The sequence below is a fragment of the Chiroxiphia lanceolata genome, chromosome 2 (assembly GCF_009829145.1).
Source record: "Chiroxiphia lanceolata isolate bChiLan1 chromosome 2, bChiLan1.pri, whole genome shotgun sequence".
Classification (NCBI taxonomy): Eukaryota; Metazoa; Chordata; class Aves; order Passeriformes; family Pipridae; genus Chiroxiphia; species Chiroxiphia lanceolata.
The window spans coordinates 57,763,842-57,784,000 of NC_045638.1; the positions used below are offsets into that span (position 1 = coordinate 57,763,842).

At 38.0% G+C, this 20,159-nt stretch overlaps 2 protein-coding genes across 4 annotated transcripts in view; one reads left to right on the forward strand and one right to left on the reverse strand.

Annotated features, from left to right (window-relative positions):
• RCBTB2 (RCC1 and BTB domain containing protein 2) overlaps positions 1 to 9,854 on the forward strand; it is a 34,174-nt gene extending 24,320 nt beyond the window's left edge. For 2 of the 3 annotated variants that reach the window (XM_032679637.1, XM_032679639.1), the window contains 3 exons: positions 2,850 to 2,986; positions 3,566 to 3,696; positions 5,384 to 9,854. In XM_032679637.1, the coding sequence (XP_032535528.1) occupies positions 2,850 to 2,986; positions 3,566 to 3,696; positions 5,384 to 5,524 (409 nt within the window). In that variant the 3' untranslated portion in view covers positions 5,525 to 9,854. Of the gene's footprint in view, positions 1 to 1,593; positions 1,766 to 2,849; positions 2,987 to 3,565; positions 3,697 to 5,383 lie in introns of those variants that run through there. The other variant, XR_004355336.1, reaches the window with a different exon arrangement.
• A 1,647-nt stretch (positions 9,855 to 11,501) lies between these two features.
• Positions 11,502 to 20,159, reverse strand: part of RB1 (RB transcriptional corepressor 1) — a 71,343-nt gene continuing 62,685 nt past the window's right edge. Inside the window, exons 18-27 of the mRNA XM_032679336.1 lie at positions 19,583 to 19,701; positions 19,064 to 19,209; positions 18,239 to 18,384; positions 17,571 to 17,675; positions 16,428 to 16,541; positions 16,177 to 16,343; positions 15,252 to 15,282; positions 14,782 to 14,924; positions 14,449 to 14,498; positions 11,502 to 13,457 (exon numbers count right to left, since the gene is read on the reverse strand). Of these exons, the coding sequence (XP_032535227.1) occupies positions 13,384 to 13,457; positions 14,449 to 14,498; positions 14,782 to 14,924; positions 15,252 to 15,282; positions 16,177 to 16,343; positions 16,428 to 16,541; positions 17,571 to 17,675; positions 18,239 to 18,384; positions 19,064 to 19,209; positions 19,583 to 19,701 (1,095 nt within the window). The 3' untranslated portion in view covers positions 11,502 to 13,383. The remainder of the gene's footprint in view (positions 13,458 to 14,448; positions 14,499 to 14,781; positions 14,925 to 15,251; positions 15,283 to 16,176; positions 16,344 to 16,427; positions 16,542 to 17,570; positions 17,676 to 18,238; positions 18,385 to 19,063; positions 19,210 to 19,582; positions 19,702 to 20,159) is intronic.

Genomic DNA, 20,159 nt, shown 5'->3' on the forward strand with positions numbered 1-20,159 from the left:
ATTATCAAACATGCTGCTTTACTACCAGCTTTTTCATCACTTCCCTCCATCTGACATTTATCCTCTGTGCTACCTAAATAACTTTGACCTTGATTTCCAATAACCTTTTTCTACTGAGGAAAAGGCTCACTTCCTTCTGCTGTCTTCTCAGGAGTTTGACTCAGTTTTTCCTCCTTTATGTGCTTGGCTTCCTCCAGTGAAATGACTTGAGGGTTTTGTGTTTATTCTTGCCTTTCTTTCCTTCCACAGGACCCTTCAGTTGTTTCAACAATTTCTGTAGGTGCTATTCAGATTATCTTTTTTTCCCCCCTTTTTTATCAAATTTCTCATTCTGCTTCTTTCAAACAGTCTGACTTTTAAAATGGCTTCTCTTTTGGTTTTTCAACTTTACAGTGAGACTTAACATACACAGATCTACAGAGTAATCACGTTGTTATAAACATGCAGAGATTAGTTTGCTACTGCTGAAACAGTTTCTGCTGGGATATTCTAGACACACTGCTTTAGATCTCTTCTGCCTTGCTAATTGCTTCTGCTTCATCCTCCTCATTGTTACAATATTTTTTTCTCTTTGCTATCTTCTTTCTCAAAGTGCTTGGCTATCTCATCCTGCTTATTACCAGTTTTACCTTCCTACTTTTGCTCCTGAGTCCTGTTAGTGGACTAATTTTACTAACTAGTGGACTAATTTTAATTTTACTCTGCGTAAAATTAAAATTCCCTGTCAATTCTTGCCTGTCCATTTTTTTGGTCTTTTCTGCTCTCCTCTTACTACTCCAATTACCTGTATTACTATTTTCTTCCCTTTACTGGATTCATTGCTTGTACATTACACTTGTGCCTATAGTCCACCCTCTTTGTTTGGAATGCCATGTGTGTCCTCCATCAGATACCTCGGCAAATCTCATTTATCCCCAAAATGTTCCTGAGGTTCTTTTTTGTGATAATCTGACTATATGTAACTTTCCCTTATTTCCTTTTTCTTGCTCTACTTTTCTCAGACTATATGGCATTCTGTGAAGGAAATGTGTCTAATTCTAAAATGAATTTTAATATATGGGATTATCAAAATAATATGGAGGAATAATAAAGCATCAGGCACAGTCTGTAAAATTAATATTTTCTTTAAGTCTCAGATGCAACTGGATCAGAGGATAATGTATTTAAAATGGTATTTTGCAACATTTGGCCTGTTCAGAGCATTGTCATGAATGCAGTGCTGGTAAAGTTCCTCTTCATTATCCAGTCATTTCTGTACTGCTTTAGAGGAATTTTTTCCATCTTATTCTATTCCTATTCTCGAACTAGATCCAGCTGTTGGTGGTTCTTGGCTTGCGATGGAGGAGAAATGTCAGGGAATGTCCCACTCAGTGAGAGGCAGCCCAAGCCACAGAAACAGATACATTATGAGCATGTGGGTGGGATTCATCAGCTCTGCATTTAAGCCAGCCAAAATTAGGTGTCTGGTCTGTCTCCACTGAGAGATAGTGAGAGGGAGACAGACACTCCAAAGGATGAGTCACTCCAAGATACTTTGCAGACCAGAGGATGTGTACTAACCAATTTTTATTTATTTACTTATTAATCTTTAAGGGAGCAATGTGCACCACCTTCTCTCTGACTTCCATGTGGTGCCATTGGAGCAACAGACTATTCCCAAGGCCTGTTCCACGCTGGATGGATAGCATGGTCACCACTACTTAACATGAGGCCCTGGGAAGCAAAACAGTGGGGTTTGGTCTGCCTCTCCCAATGCCAGAATGTGGTAAAAGACATGCCAGAAGCTAGATAATGACTTCTTATTTCTTTATGATTTTGACTTGAGGTTCCTTTTATTTTATTAGAAGTCCCAAAATACTAAGAAAATAATTTCTTTCAATAACCAGTAAAATCAAATGTGAAGAAGTTAAGCGATAAGTTAAATAATTATTTTTCATTTGTATTTAAGTGATACTGTCTTTGTTGTAGTTTTGTCCAAGGGACACTAAAAGAAAACCATCCTACCTTTTATAGAAAAGTTTTAGTAAAAGAAGAGAAAATTCAGATGTGAGACAGTTATAAATTAGTGTAATATAAAAAAGTCTGATTAAATTGTGGTTGTTATAGGAAAGGTTATCAGAAGTGGTGATGTTCATTTGCCTCAACAAAAAATTTTGAAAACAATGCATGTATTAGGATGTTTTTTAAGGAACAGTAAGTTACAGTGCATTGTAAATTACTGTGAACTGTAAGTTGCAGATTACAGCTGTTAAAGGTAGTGCTTTGTCCCTGTTTGTATCTGTCACAAAGTATTTAGACTTAGAAGAAAAAGGTGATGAAAGATCTGAGAATGTCTTCAAATAATTTAATCCTTGAACATAATGTTTAATGCTAAATTGTATATGGACTCTGGAATAAATGATATCTAAAATTGTTAATAATTTCCCTCTGCATTAGCTCATGTTGGAGAAATTGGGGTCAAATCTCAGAATTGTGTAAATTAATCTGTTATCTGTTATGAACCAGGTAATAAAATTCATAGTTAATGTATAATGTGTTTTAGAAAATGGCATTAAAAACACATGGGTCATCCTTGTAGATATTATAAGTAGAAATAGAGCTTACCATGAAATATTAATAACAGAATTAAAAATCTGAATTATATATATCAGGCTTATTAGCCTTTATAAGGCTTAAAAAAATTAACATGTTCAAACCAAGAAATCATGTAGCTAGAGTTTATGCTTGTGTATTTTGTCTGTTATGACTGATATTTTTACCAACTTCTTGCCTTTTTTTTGCCAACTTCTTTACTAATATGTTTCAAGCTTAACTCTTTACAGTATGCAATCTCTATTTGTGTTTTGTAGGTGTGAACATTTTCGCTCCACATTGAATAGTGATGATGAAATTATAGAAATGAGTGAATTTTCTTATCCTGTTTACCGAGCCTTCCTGGAATACCTGTATACAGACAACATTAGGCTCCCTCCTGAAGATGCAATAGGTATTTGGCATAAATGGAAATAGCTCTAGGTTACTGTTTCTGGAAAGTTCAAGCTCTGTATCGTAATAGGGTGAGGAAAGCAGGGCTTGTTAATTTTAGTTTTATTAGCACTTAAATCTTGACTTTGGCACGTGTCAGGAAGAAGGGATGCAATAGCAGAAAACATGCCCAAGGAGAATGAGCAGTGGGGATGCAATAAGATCAGAGATGCAAAATGTTCACTAAGGACTCATTGTTTCTCCTATTAAGAACTGGTTTTTTCCCTTAAAAAGGCACAAATTCCATCTTAAAACTCTTCTGTTTGAGTATCTGTGGTGATTTGATCATGAATGAAAAGGGAGCTGTTCCCCAGATGAATTTAAGAGGATGTCAGTCAGTAATTGATGCCTAGAATGAGATGCAATACAGTGAACAAGAAAACAAGAAAACAGAACACTTGGCGTAGTAATAAAATGGTTCCTTTTTTGATATGTCTATAGAGGACCTTAAAAAATGCATCTAGGGAAAAAATATAACAGGTCTTTGATTATTTCAGTCTAAAATAATATGGTAATTGATTAACTTAATGAATTTTCACAGGGCTACTAGATTTGGCAACACTGTATAGAGAAAACAGATTGAAAAAGCTTTGCCAGCAAACGATCAAACAAGGCATTTGTGAAGAGAATGCCATTGCTCTTCTTTCTGCTGCTGTCAAATACGAAGCTCAGGTAAGAATTTCTCTTCGGGCAAGCAGTTGTTTTCTGAGAAATGAAGCTGCTTAATATAAACATAGCTGCATTTAATTGATGAGTCATGATTACTGTAATTTCCCTTTCTGCCTTCCGAGATGTTTGTTTTCTCCTTTTTAAACTATGAAAAAACCAAAAAAACCTCCCAAGAAAACCAAAAAACAGCAACAAAAAAACCCAGCCAACCAGGTACTAGTGTTTTCTTTCTGGCCTCCAGACTTGCACCTGTGAGTCAGGGTTCTTAATCTGCTTCCTGGCATGTCAGGGCATGGCATGCAAATTTCTCACTGCCTTTGGATTTTGCACTGCCTTTCACTCCTCAAGTTCCACAGCTGATCATTTTGTCTGCCACTGTCTGGTACAGTCATTCTGGTACTGCCTTTTACAGGCAGTGGGAGAATTTACCTGTGAAGTCCTTCCTTATTTAAACTCATGCTTAAATAAAGTGCTTTTGCAGTACTTCTTACAGTGAATTGTGCTGACATACAACAAATTACCTATTGTTATTACTCTCCCCATATCCTGTCATCTGGTCTGCCCTTGGCTCTGGAATGTGTCACTAGCACTCAACTTGTTATCAGTGCACTGCAAGCACTTTTTGTTGTAAACAAAAGCTTTCAAAGATGTATTCCTTTTCTCAACTTTTTAATGCTATGCTGATTGTGGAAATAATGATGTGGTGGGTTTTATTATTCAAAAAGTCTGCTTATGTATTTTAGACTTAGGAGACATTGTTATGAATGAACATGTTGCTTGAGAAGTCCTCATCTTTCTTTTAAGGGCTCCTTCTGCTTTACAAAAATAAAATTGATATAGCCAAACGGAAGATTGGCTATTAGAAGAGTCAGAATATGTAGCTGGTTACAATGTTTTTATTTTAAAAAATACTTGGGTTTTTGCCTTTGCCTGGCTGTGAAATGTAGGATGAAGTTTTAAAAGAGGAGAGGCTAGAAGCATAACATGGTGGATCAATATACCTATACCTTCCAGGTGTAGGAAACAAATAGAAAGAAGAAACTGAAACAAAAACTGAGTTAAGAATGTTCCAGTAGTCAGTGCTGTATGGTGACTAGAGGAGGTGAATTTGTGTAGGACTTGCAAAGAGGAGGCCAGAAGTCAGTGAGTTCTGTAAATTGAAAGAGGGGATAACAAGAGGTTAGGAGATAATAAGATTGTCAGCTGCATTTGTAACCAAGGTATCAGTAACAGAAAGCATGAGCAACTGAGGCAAAGAGGAGTTGTACTTTCAGAGTGCATCATATTTTGCTTTTATTTGCAGCAAGACTAGAATATCTGCTATTTTTTAAAGGACCACTACTGAATTCAGGGCAGGAAGGAAAAGAAAGGAGTTATTGATGCTCTAGTAGTTCTATGTGGTAAAAACTGATGGTTTCACTTACTGGTAACTTTTCTAATGACCTCAGTAAATGTGATGAAGTTCTTGATTTTATTTAGGTGGCTATTCTTGTTTTCTCAAAGTGGGTTTGTTGAATAATTTCTGTGAACAAATTTCATCCTATCAGTTGTGATTTCATCAAACAGATTAGAAAAGGGGTTGGTATGAACAGTCTGGTATGTTCTCTACTAATTAAATGACAGTTTTTGAAACAAATAATAATATTTTTATCAGTCATTCATATTACAAATTATCTCAATTTGTTCCTAGGACTTGGAAGAGTTTTGCTTCAGATTTTGCATAAACCATTTAACTGTTGTTACACAAACTCAAGGCTTTGCAGAAATGGACCATGACCTCCTGAAAAACTTCATTAGCAAAGCAAGCAGAGTGGGAGCATTCCGAAATTGAGGTCTGACTACCACAAAGCTGAAGAGTGTGTTCTCTTCCCTCCTGGAAACACTTCTTTGGAGAACTTCTCCGTGGTCAGAATGTGCAGTGGTTTGGAAAGAAAGTCTCAGTGTCCATCAGCTTAAGAAATGTGTAAAAGTCCACTAACATGCAGGTTTTGTAAAGACGGCTACAGCATAGATGTGTGGTAACTGTTCATTGCCAACAGCCATGAGATTTTAACCCAAAAATCTAATGCAGAAACTACTACTTTCCCACTCAAAGTCAAGCAAACAAAGCTATCGTTATCTGCTCTGTCTGGTTTGATTTTTTTAATTTTTTTTTTTAAACAATGTGCATTTGGATTTTATGGGACAGTAACCTGTTTGCTGCTAAAACTTTCGTAGTGTACTTTTTAAAGTAAGTTAATATGTCATAGTGGGCTTCTTTTTGTCTGGTTTATCATCCAGTGAAGATCCAAACTTGTTTTTCTGAACATATGATAAAGTAATGTAAATTCTTTAGCATGAGGCTTTCTGACTGGCAGGAGGATATATCTCAGTTGCTGTTTATTTGGAATTTATTTATGAGGAGCTTCAGCAGGATATTACAGCTTTGAGTTTCCAGCATTTATGTCCACTGTTTAGGCAGAATGAAAAGAATCTCCCTTTCCATTACACTGAACACAGTTCTTGGCACTCTAGTGGGCCAGGAAGGGGCCAGGAAGCATTCACTATATTTGTCTGGATGTGAACTCTCGTGCTATGAGTTTTACTACCAAGAAAATAATTTAGTTGCAAACCCAAACAAAATTTCAAGAAAAGGAGTTCCGCTTGAGGTTTATTTATGCCTGTCTTGCTATCTGTCCTGAGATAGACCTTCTTCAGAAAAACTGAGAAAAAGGTGGTTTCGAAGTGGTAACATGGGCCTTACAATCAAATCCTAAGAGTGAAACTCACAGCAGTTTCCACATGGCAATAAAGACACCTTGTCCAAATACATTGTTTCAAATTCTCCTTTGGTCAGTGCTGCAAGGTGACCATACCACTTAGCTAACAGGTTTGTTTAGGAGAGGAGTTGCCCTCTGGACATGCCTCTCTCCCATCACTGATGAGCAATGGCTAAGGTAGTGTAGATGCTTATTTTCTAACTGACTGAAGTGAGTTAAGATGAAAACCCCACTCAGTGCTGCACAGAGGAAGTTTTGCCCCATTACAAAAGATGTGAAGCTTATGGAGCATTTGCTTTAATTTCCAAGAGGTAACTGTGAATTAACCCTGAGCATTTATTTCTCTTAAAATTTTGACTGAGTGAAGTGACTTCAAGTGCCTTTTGCAGTATTTTACAAATGGGGAAGAAGCTGGATGACTAGGCTCAGTACACTAATACAGTCATGTGACCTTCCTGCAGATCACTGCTGTTCCACTGAATCCTTCAATGACTTTTTATAATCCTCAGATGTGGTTTCTAAGAAACTAATTCTCTTAAATGATCACGTCCTCATTTCTAAAGTAGAAATAACTGTTCTTTACTGTAGTGGAGGCTCATTTCTCAAACAATCCTGTTCTTTGAGGAGCAGTAGGAAAAGGAGCAGCACATAACTCCAGAAGAAAAGATGAGAAGTAATGAGTATTGCTCCTCTTCACATCAGACCTTGTGGGTGTGAGTTGGAAGGGTGAAGCATGCAGACAGCAGGATTTACTTATGAAGAGGGCGATGATCAAATATTTTTGAAAATGTTGTGGTAAATATTTACTTGTGTTTGAGACATTTGCCTCAGACTTTCACTAGAAATATATTGGATCACCTATGGCTAACAAGCAAATTCTGCCACCCCCTCTGTGACTAGTACAACTTCCTCCAGCAGGGTAAGTCTGTACTTCAGCAGTTGTGTCTGTATTTTGTATTCAAACAGAAGCGCTCAAAACCTTTCCAGTACATCCTTTGCAGTTTCATCAAAACCACAACTTTGCTGGGGGAAGAGATCGGTTTTGCTAAGTTTGTGTTGAAAAGCACTTGATGCCAATACACAAATAGAGGCTAATGCAGACAGTAAAACAGTATCATGGGAGGGCACAACTTTACTGCAAACCTTGTGTGCTATAGCCCAGCACTGATCATACCAAACACTGATCCCTTACACAAGGGATCCTGTGTAAGCCAAGGCTGTATAACTCTGGTTAAGCCTGGGATGGCTGAAGTTTCCCCTTTTCAGGTCTGGGCATATGAACTGCCAGACTCGCCTCCCAGCACTTCCTTAGCTGTAGCAGCACACAGAATGAGGGTGTACTACCATAGCCCAGCCTTCAGGCAGCAGCTTTTACCAGACCCTGTTCCATACAGATGGCATTATGATGGCACACAGCCAGTCTACTGGGAACTGGAACCAGCTGGGCAACCATGCCTCTGGTAATGGCCTTTCTGTGGTCACTCCAGCCTCCCTAAGACATGTACTATAAAAGGTCTCCGCAGATGTTTCTGTTGCTTTATTTAAAGAAACAAACCAAAACTGTAAATATGAAATGATGGGGTTTTTGACTCAACATCTAATAAAAAACATTCTCTGGCTCCCTGGAGATACTACTCCATTGAATGATAGTGCTGGAGAGGGATACCACTCTCCTGCATTGACTCAAGTTCATAACACAGTAGTTGAACACTTACAGCAATCAAAATGACATGCTACTTGAAAAAAGGCATTTTTAGCTTAATATAAACAATAGTGCCATTTTTTTCCAATTTATTTCCTTCCTGCTCATAATTTCTAAATGACTGTACACGTTAAAGCTCAGATGCAATTTCAAAGTAATTGACAAAGCCTGTAATTTTGGACTGAATGAGGGTGATCCTAAAGATTCAATGTGGCAGTGTTGCTGTTTATACATACCATCTGTATCATGTGACCTGGATGTGATAGTGTTACATTCCTAGAGACAGTTATTTATTTAATTTTTTAACTTTTGTTGCATGCACTTTCCTGGGCACTTAAAGCTCAATGTTTAAAAAAACATACTGGCTTAGGTGGTTAAATGTGGATGCATGTATGTAAATATGTCCTAGAAACCTAACCATGGGACATTTCGGAAGAAAGTAGGGATGCATTTTATGATTGTGAGATAGTCTGCAACAAACTTGTGTTTGTGGATCTCGCTGGGTAAATTACTTAATACAATTAAGTATTGTTCTGTTTTAGGATGCCACAGACAAAAGGTATTTATTAAAGAGTGAAAATATGGTCAAGCATAAACTGTGTCTGGGATTTAAATAAAGAGCAGTGTTCCACTTAGCAGAAAGGGAGTCAAATGGAATTTGAAAGAAAAAGAAATTACAGAGGGAGGGTCATTTAAAGGTTCTCCTAAATTACTGAAGCTACAAGCCAGCACTGCATTGTCATATAGTAGCCAGCTGTAGAGTTTTGTTACAATGCCTGATAACTACGTAAATTGCTGTTTCTGTATGATCCGAACAATTGCCATGGGCTTTCCTTGTAAAACAAAGCATTTACTTACCCCATAGAGGCAGGACTCACTGTCCAAAGGAGAGCAATGAAGGTGGTGAAGGGCCTTGAGGGGAAGCCGTATGAGGAGCGGCTGAGGTCGTTTGGTCTGTTCAGCCTAGAGGAGACTGAGGGGAGACCTCATTGCAGTCTACAACTTCCTCATGAGAAGAAGAGGAGAGGCAGGCACTGATCTCTTCTCTGTGGTGACCAGTGACAGAACCTGAGGGAAGGGCCTGAAGTTGTGTCAGGGGAGGTTTAGGTGGGATATTAGAAAAATGTTCTTCGCCCAGAGGGTGGGTGGGTACTGGAACAGGGTCCCCAGGGCAGTGGTCACAGCATCAAGCCTTACAGAATTCAAGAAGCATTTGGACAATACTCCTGGGCCCATGGTGTGACTCTTGGATATAGTCCAGTGCAGGGCCAGGAGTTGGACTCAATGATCCTTAGGGTCCCTTCCAACTCAGCATATTCTGTGATTCTGTAATGATGTAGAAGGTTTACAGCCTGAATCTAAATATATGTTTTGAATTTTTGTTTCTTTATAAACTTACCTGGTTTAATAGATCATTAATAAAAATGCCATAATATTTAAAAGAGTATGAGTGGGATTTTTTCTATTCTTTTCAGTAGAAATGAAGAAAGTTTGATGCTTGTAGACTAAGTTGACTATGTAGTTAATTAAACCAGATAATATTTCACAGAGGTACCTTAAAGGCTATTTGTGTTCTTCAGGAAATCATTATCACGAGATAACACATTTGTAAGCTGGAGAATTTATGCAAGTGTATTCCACCTTTCAAAGAAATTAATGCCCTAGTGACTTAACGATTAATAAAATGGTCCTCAGAACACCAATCATTGTTTCTTAAGCAAATGCACATTATGACCAGCTTGTTACAATTTAAAATATTCCAGCTGGTACTTTGTACTGGTATCACACAGCCATCACCTTCTCCAGCCACTCCTGTACTTGAAAATGTGCAGTTTTACACATTCCCGTGGCTGTTCCCGCACCTGTGAGGAACTTGCTCATTACTACAGCCCTTCTGGACTAGCACTGCCTAAGCACAAAATTCTTCACTTGCAAGTCAAATGCAGTGAGGAAAAAATAAGTTCCTGTGACACATAAGAACAAACAGCATTCATTTGGAAACAGTGGACAACAGGAAGAGATGAAGGTATAGAACAGCAAATGAAGAGGTTGGGAATCGGCTCATCAGTCTTCAGCTGGCTACACAGCCAAGCCAACAGATTAAATTCCTTTAAGCATCAATGGACAGAAACAAGCCTTTCCAAGATCCAATTCACCTGACCTCATCTTACATGTAAGTTTTAGGCAGGGACATATTTTCTCTGAAATTTATGTTTCTCCACAGCGATTATCATTCAACCAGTGGTGCAGCGCTTACCGTTAGGCACCTAAAATGCCCATCACATTTTTTGTCCAACTCTTCTGCTGTGAATCCTAATTTTCTTTTTTCCTAGAACACAGTTTCAATATTCCAAGCCATTTTTAGCACAAGGTCTTGCTCTAAGAAAAGTGCTGTCAAATGGTAAGGTTTCCATATATCTGATAAAAAGCCATTAGTTTCAACATATGCTTATTTGCATACATATCTGTTTAAAAAAAGACTCTGAAAATGGTTTTTTTTGAGGGGGCAGGAACTGGCAAGCTAGCCAGTGCACTTTGTGCCCTAAGCATTGTCCTGAACATTGATGCTATAAACAGCCCTGCAGGCTCAGCAGTGTCATGAGTCACAAGCACCTTTGGACTCTAAAAAAGTAGGGACAGGGAGCCTGCGAGGCTGATGTGCCCACAGCCAGACACCAAAGCCATGGTGGCTGACACTGGAGCTTGGTACCCTGGCTATTTCCAGCAGTTTTGAGAGCAAAGGAATTGCTTATGAAAAGCAGGGTGGTGAAATCATAGAATATGCTGAGTGGGAAGGGACCCATTATGATCATCGAGTCCAACTCCAGGAACTGCATAGGACACCCCAAGAGTCACACCAAGTGCCAGAAAGTGTTATCCAAACGCTTCTTGAACTCTGGCAGGCTTGGTGCCATGACCACTTCCCTGGGGAGCCTGTTCCAGTGCCCAGCCACTTTCTGGGTGAAGAATCTTTTCGTGCTATCCAACCTAAACCTTCCTCAACTCATGATGGGAACAATTCTAGATGCAGACATCAACCTCCTGAAGGACCACGCAAGGGCCATGACAATGACCCAGATGCTACAGGCCTGCATCTGCCAGTATTACCAACAGTGACCCTGCTACAAGGTCTGGTGAGACTATTTCCAGAACATCCCATGGAAGCCTCTGAAGGTAACCACAAGCCCAAACATGCTACTCTTTGGACCTCTGCACCCAAACATAATCACTGGAGATAGAATGACCTCTGCTTGTCTCAGCTGCAGAGTCATGGTGTGATACAGGAGGACATCATCACCATATGAAGTCACCTTCCCATCTAGTAAAAGAAAACTACTGACTATAAATCTTTTAAAAGCTATTTTATTTATCTTGAAAGGAGAAAAACTGATTAGTTGTATAAAATATTATCATACTTTTCATGTAAAGCCTTCAGTCTGTTTGAACAAAAAAATACATTGTCACAGTAAAGAAATAATGAATCTGTTTAGGTACTGGACTCTGTATTCTTCCCCTCACCAAAGGAAGAACCCTGACTACTGTAACAGAGCTTAAGTCAGTGTACCCCAAAGCTAAGATACATTCTTTCTGTAAAACTCTGCAAAAAGTGAGAAAATAAACATAAGGTATTCTTAAAACTTCTGTACATTTTTCAGGAAGAACACTGAAGCTGTACTGAGTGTAAAAAACCCCTCGATATTATCTTAAAATTCATTTACACATGCTGCTCATAGAATTTTTAGTAGCTCTAGGATTAGCTCCGAATGGATCTTTAAAAAAATCCTACTGTAAGTACTCTAGGGTCAGCTAAACAACCTGTAAATAAGCTACTTGGAGAAGATGTTGGTTTAGAACGTTTGTGTCATGAACACCATGCTTTTCTACTGTAACTGTTCTTAATTTAAGTAGCTGCAAAAGCTAAATTCCATAAAAATCGGTCATTTTAAAGCAAGACATCTGCTTATATTTTAATCTACTGGAAGTAAAAAATGTGCTTTTGTTATGTGTATTTTACAAAGCTTAGTCATTGAAAGAAAAATTCCAGTATCTGAATCAGAAACTTACAAATACAAAAGATGACAAAAAGTTGAGTTGGTTTTTTTTTTTTTTTGCTAGTTGCAACCATTCACAAATTGCCCAATTAACTGCCTTTTCAGTAAAATAAGGCAGATTAATTTTCTCAACACGGGTTCACCACATTCAGCTTTTGTGCAGGCTGCAGTAAGGCCAACAGGAGATGTCCTGTGCTTTTAGAGTTGAGGCTACTCTCACCTGGAACCCAAATGGAGTCACTCAGCCTTCAGCTGCTTCTCAAGCTGTTTTGCTTGGCTACACTTAGGTAAAATTTTGAGAAAAATCAAGAAAATTCTACATTATTAGAATTTTGAATTCTTATGTGTACCAGGTGAGATTTAGGTTTGTTTGTTTGTTTGTTTTTTCTTTTGAGATTTTCCAAGATAAGAAAGTGCACATCAATTACTCTGCATATGGGAAGAGGCTTCAGCTTCTGGGAAGATTCTCTGTAGGATTCTGGAATGAATCTCTGTGGGAATCATATTTTGTGAACTTCAAAATGATGGACAGTCTAACTGCCCTCTGAAATTACACTGGAAAACTGCAAAATGCCAAGTACTGGTTTCAGTAGTACGGCTGCATAATGATCTCACTTTGAACTCAGGCCGTACTTCTGAGGCGAGGCCCACACCCCGCAAGGCCTACGGCTGCTGTCCAGTTTAAGTGAACGGGAACTTGATGTTATGTCCAGAGACATAGTTATGTACAGAGACAGAAATCTTTGCAGTATCTGGCCCCTCATTTTAAAAATTTGCAAGCAATGGAAATCTAAAAATCAAATCTAAGAAACAAAATTAGTGCATTTCATATCATACTAGCTAACATTTCATCTTTAGGCAGAAAGAATTCAATCCAAGGAGACTGAATTGGCTTATATCAGTAACTCTGCAACAGGAAATTCAGAAACCTTGCAACTCTGTTTTTGAAACCCTCAAAAATATATATAAATTAAATTCAGTGGCTTATATTGTATATATGCTACATCATAAGGTAAAGGTATCATGAAAAACATTTAACAATTTAAGAAGTACAAATGCTTTCAAACTAGCAGTTTGGAATAAAAAGCAACTAAAAATGCAACTCTATTAATGAAGGTTGTAAAACAAAAACAATCTAAGAGGGCCAGCAGTGCAGCCCCTGGTCCTGAGAAGAATCTCACTTTTCTTCACTGGCTAAGGTATCATTTCCATCATTCAGCTTCTGCTTTTGCATTCTTGTTCGAGTAGATGCTAGAAAAAAAAACCCAGAACCAAAAAGAATGAAATGAAATCATTTTCTTCATAATTACTTTGGACTAATTATTGTAAAAATTTGTAATGACACATGGAATAGAAGTACACTATTCTGAATTCTAAATAAACCAAATCCCTCATTATAAAATAAACACCTAATTCTGCATTGCTTCGGCAATTGTTGCTAAATCTTACACATCTTAGAAAATTTCTTCCACCTGTTTACTCAAGTTCTCATTGTTTCTGTACCCTCACTGTGTCCATTTGCATCCTTGAGGTGGGCAGATGGTCTGTATCACACAGGGAATCTTGCTCTGTTGCCAGGCAGATGCTGTGGGCTGAGCAGTGCCCACATCCCAAAGCCAGCTGGCCAGGAAATGCCTTTTCCCCTCAGTGACACACACTAACACCACCAGACATGAGATAGAACTCTCCTTCTTAACCTCTGACACAAGTAAACACTGAAATATTTCCCCTACCTTAAAATAAAGGAGAGGTGCTCAGATCCACACTCATATCTATCTTGATGAGCAAGGTAAGAGTTTTTAATGGGCAAATCTGCTCAGCTACAGAGCTCGGATTCCACTAGACAGTGAGAATGCCTGGCCAGACTAAGTGTGCTCCTTCTCGGGAGCAGAAAATACAACTCATGTGGGGGTAGGGTTGATTTGCTTTCCCTGAGCTAGATATGAGTTTCATTTGAAAAAACAGAAAACTGATCCCATAAAATCTGAAAGAAATGCTAATCCACAGTAGAAGAAAAAGCAGTCAGACATTTTAGTATAAAAGACAGCAAAGCAACAAACAAAACTACATGAATGATTTCCCTGTGTATGTAAATTTCCATTTTGTAATCTGCATTTTTAAAAAACCCAAGGAAGTTACCCAAATGACATCAGTGTTGAACAACATTTTCATCTGAGTGGGCCCAAACTGTTCTATCCAAGGCACTCACTGCTGTGCAGTTTATGAGGAAAATAATACTTACTCATTTCTGCAAGCTTTTGTTGGAACTTGGACTCCTGGGGTAGGTGTTTGCTGCAGACAGAAACCATATGATTAAGTCAATAAAAATACCTCTTTATCCTTGTAACCTAAACTTTAAATTAAGGTTAGTTCATTTCAGTGTTATCGCGCTGAATAAATCCTTCACTTCTGACATCAAAGCATCTAGTTGAGAAGCATGATGCTACCATCTCATTTAATACAGTTCCTGAAGTTCATAAGTTAACACAAGTCAGGATATCGGGAAGAAGTTAGGATGGAAGGCCCCAAGAACTAAATATAGGTAAGATTACTGAAAAGCCAAGGACAATCTCACCTTCCATCCGCCTCGTCTTGCCCCTCTATATCAAAACGCAGCCTCTTCAGTGGCTTCGGAGCAGCACTTACTTCTGCACTGCGCTTCAGCTGGCCGTCACTGTTGCACAACATCTGGTTTATTTTTTGAAACTTTTCAGAAGTCTGAAGTGACAAGAAAATGAGAGAAATAATTGTCAATGAATCCTGATATGATTCCAACTTTCCAGATTATCCACTAAAAAAATTAGGAGTTCTAAAGCTCTGTGGAGTTTTAAGAACTCTGGCTTCTGCCATAGCAACTTAAAATAAACTGCAACACATTTTAAAAGTGCATCTGGATATTTGGAAGGAGTTAAAAGAACTTTCCCGTTAATTACTACATTTAATTAGACACACTCACTGGCCAGTTCCAAAGATGTGAGCAGGTTGTCTCATTCCTCCAAAAGTTACATGCATTTAAGACCAGACATTAAACATGTTAAAACTCACCCCAAATGATTCTCCAATTGACACCAAAATTCTGCCAAATGAAGAAGAGAAGTGTTTAAGATTAATCTCAACCTATGACAGCTACATTTAACAATGACAGAAGCATCCACTAATTTGCAGAGCTTAGCACGAGGCATTAACACGGTTCCTTCTCTCTCTGCATTAACAGTGCAAACATACTGTGCTTTACTGCAGTGAGATATTTTTCTCTGGGCCAGTGAATGCTGAATCACCAAATCAACTGTATCACACAGACAGAAACGAAATTGTGGCTTAAAAGAACCAGAGAACCCCATAGTCTGTCCCTCATCACCAGGAAGACCCTTCTGTGCTGGGTACCTAGACAATCATCCTTTCATCTTTAAGTGTTTGCTAATCAAAACCATGCGGGACTTCAACCTGAAATACACAGTAACATTTAAACTTTGGTACACAGTGGGCCAGATGCACTGGGACTCACTTGATCCTAGTTTGAAAAGCCACTGGAAAACTGGCACATTTGCTGTCATCCTCACCCACTAAGAACTACTGACCAACACTTTGAAATGTTCTGTTCAGCCAACTAAATAAACATTTTGTTCCAAAAAGTATTTTCCCTTTGAACAAGCTTACAAAGCTCATCTGTTTTTCAGGAGTGTGATCCAGAGTCAAAGCCAACAACATTTAAGCAACTAGGTCAGGAAATTCCTCTCTAGGGGCGTAAAAAAAAAAGGGAAAAAACAATCAACAAAAACCTCCTTGAGCGCAACAGAAAAGCACTCAAAAATGAATAAAGGTTTCAAAGAGGGGACACAAACTTTTAACCAGAAAAGATATAACAGCCACAGACTACTGAGAAAACAGACTGCAGTTTTCTAATTTACTTCCACTAAAAATCCCCCAAGTACCTTTAATTTAGTCAAAGAAACGCTTGTCAACAACCTACCTTGACCTTGGAGTCATCTTTGTGGGTGACTGAAATCCATCAGAGAATTTGTATGGGCTCTTCAAAGGTGAGATGTAGATGTTATTGCCAGCAGGGACACGCCGAGGAGAGTTGGAAAACTGGTAAGGGCTGCGAGGAATGTGTGGGATGGGTGACAGAGTAGGAGGCTATAAGAAAAATAAAATAATCATAAGATTTTATTGTCCATATATTTCCAGTCCATTGAATAATGAACAGAGCTAATGGCTTACCCTGTTGGAAGCATACTGCAAAATGTTTGTTTTCAGCTTCTGCATGAACACTAAGTTGTAAAAGACTATAATGGAGTCATATTGTTCTTCCCGGATAAGAACACGTTTAAAAGTCTACATAGGGTGAGAAAATCATACACAAGTTAAAAAAAAAAAAAGGAATGAAAATTTTACATTGGACAAACTTATAAAACCATTCATAAAGTCTGTGTTAGATAATAGCTAGGATGGCATGTGGACTGTGTGCAAGCCATTGTACCTACTATTCAGAACTGTTCTAAACTGTTAGTTTTTTTTCCCAAACATGTATGAACACCAGTAGAAGCATCTACTTCATTAGCTGGCACAGTCCCTTAAGTGCGAACACAGTTCTAACATTTTCCAAATTTAAGCTCCTTTTGCTTTCACGCACACGTGTCAAAACGTCTAGACTACTGTGCATGCTGTGGAAGGCTAAAAAAACTCATTACTGACCTGATGTGGATAAAATAGTTCTATAGGCTTGGAGACAAAGTCTGGAGTTTAGCCAAGATCCACAAATACACTATGAGAAACTCTGCTACTCAAAGGATGCCTACAGTTCCTTTAACTGGTGAGGATTTTTCTATTGATTTAATTATTGTGTTGTGCAAAAATTTCAGTACATGAAAGCTCCTATGAAGAAAGAAACTTCTTAATGTTAGAATTAAGCCTGCAACTTTAATTCATACTCAGCTGTTTGATATATAAGCATACATCTCTATTTCATATCAAACCGTATTTCTATTGAAAGCTTCTGTAGAAAGTTATCTGCTTCTCTTCCCTTAATGCTCCACGGGAAGTTAGATAACTCCTAAAGGAACTTGTGTTATTTTTGAAAATCCTATTAGCTCTACACGTAAATCTTTCATCTAGTCTCCAAATAAAATCATAAACCAAATTTAAAAAAATGGAATGAAGTTAAATTTATGCAATAAATTTTTAAAAAATCTTTAAAAAAGATATTTAGTATTAGAGTCTGTTTTCTCCTCCACAAAATGGAGATGCAGTGAAGCAGAAGTTTCTTTTGTATGTTCAAGTGTAGTTTGTTCTATTTTGATTTCAGAGAGAAAGAATTAGTTTATAACATTTTTATGGAGGAATAACATTTAAGAACTTCCATACCTCTTGATTTGTGTTGCAAAGCTCCTTGTACGCCGAAACTATTATTTTAAATCGAAGATCTATATTCTTTACTTTGCATATGCCATACATGGAACACATCATGATCTATTAAAGAAACAAGACAAGACAACTGAAAATGCAGAAAATGAAATCAGCTTCGTCATTTCAAGTTAAGAAATAAGCTTTCTGTTACTGTTAGTGTTCTGTAAACTAGCCTGCAATTCAACTTCATAAGAACTCCCAGAACGTAAGTCAACTACTGTTACTTCTATTTCTGTATGACAATCAACTAACTGGAGCTGATAGTATCTTCTAAAACTCATTTCACACACTGCAATTTTAGAGTAGAATAACAAAACATTTATCAGCCACTCATGTGATCTCCCCAAAGAAAATCATTATTTTCTTATGCAAATTATTAGAAATTGTGGTGTGTCTTCATTATTTTGAAAATAGATGAAAATGGTATTTGACAATGCCATAGTGAGTAACTGTCAGTGCTTAAAAAACTGAGATGAGAGACTTCAGTCTAAATTAAGTTCTCCTCTCAGTGATCAACAGAAAAATAAAAACTCAGAGTACAATTTCTGATGGCTAAAGAATGTCTACGAAACATTTTGTTCAGGAGAGTCTTTTTAAGCTTTTCGAAACTTTTTTGTTCACGTTACCTGGTCCAAGTGCCTGTCTCTCATTAGCTCATACTCATTTTGCAGTGTGTGTTGGAAGAGGGTCCAGATCAAGGGTTCCAGGTCAGGATGTTCGGAGAGAAGCTGAAGGAACAGGGTATGTAGCCGACGATAGGCCAGAAGATACACTTCAGAAACAGAGAGGAAAAATAAACTGGAATTGTAATAAAAGGGGCATACACAATAAGAATGCAATGAAGGATTGACAGCAATTGAATGTTTGCTGTCTCCAACTACAAAAACTACGAGACATCAAATGAAGGTAGTAAAAGCCGGTTTTAAAATAAATGGAAAAGATTCTTCATACAAGAGACAGCAGACATATTGAAGGTCACACCAAACAATGCTGCACATGCATATCTATGTCAATTCAAAAAGAGCCTGAACAAGCACTTGGAACATGAATCTGCTGAGAGTTACTAATCCGACACAGTGCAAAAGGTTCAGAAAAAACCCCGAGCTGGACGAAGTCAAAACTTGGGAAAGCATTCAGGGGAAGCACCGTCCATGCTTGCCCAGTTCTTTAGCTTCCCAGGATACCTATTTATGGTCACTGCTGGGAAAAGAAGAACCCTCCATCTGAGCCCATACAGACATTCTCACAGTCAGTAGGTAAGTTTTCAGTTCAAACTTCCAGCGTGCAGAACGCACTCATTAACCTGCTGGCACCATTTTACAGTTTCCTCCAGAGGGTCTGCACACTGTTCACTACAGATTCTACAATAATCTTTTAAGAAATCTTGAGCACCAAAACGGATAAATACCATGAGATAACTGCAAATGTCAGCACATACAGAAGTAACAAACCTTTTTTGTAGAACAGAGAGAGGGAGGTAGATTTTTGTGGTTTCTGTGTTTGCGGGGTCGCACCAGATTGAGCATCTGGAGTGGAATTAGCACTTGGAGGAGGTCCAGAAGCTTTCTTCTTAGGAGATCTCACAGGAGAAAGGTAGCTGGAGATTCAACATATATTAAGCACTTAATACCACAGGATAAAAGAAGAATTTTACATGAATAATACTTGCAGGAACTCTTCCTTAAGAAATTAATTGCTATTGTGACCTGTTATCCTCAATACCTGATAGAGGGACTTATTTATTCCTAGGCAAATGAGATAACAGTTTGCAGTTACAGCTTTGATGGATCTTAGAAAAACAGATTTCAGCATTTGATTTAAATTTATACGAGTAATTAACATCTGCAAATACAACAGTTTAACAAAACCTAAGTACCAAGCCTAACAAGTAGGAAAACAGAACAGAGGTGAATTTTAAGGGTGATATTAACTTCACATTTTCCTAGACTTCAGGCATGCATGTCACTTACAGGTCTGCAGCAGTGTGATTATGTTGAGAAGGTGTATTGGGAGTAGAAGTGGTCTCAGGCTGATCAGTTTGGCCTTCTCGTTCTTTTGACTGCTTGATAAGATCAAACAGAGGCGACCCCTAGAAAAATTACAGGAATACTACACTGTACTAAGAATAGACAACCACTTTAAATGGATTTTCTTCCCTCTTCTCCAAAAAAATTCACCAAAATATGATAGTCAATAGAAGATTAAAGTGTTGAAGTACTTCAGAACACTCATATTTTGCCAGATAACCTTTAACTATTAAATACACCAAGCACATTTTTTCTTGTTTCATCAGCAATCCACTAGATATAGGCTAACTGCAGATTCGAGACACAGTTGTATTCTGGAATCCCTTACTACTTCCTATTAAATAGCCATTCCTGAAAAGAAGAGCAAACAGTACAAGAAAATACATAAAACGTTGCATTTCAAAAAATAACAAAAAACCCCCCAACACAAAAAACCCCAACCAACCAAAAAACAATCAAAGGAAACCGCAACCCATTGGTGACTGAAAGTTACCGCTGTACCTGCTGTCAATCTATTTCT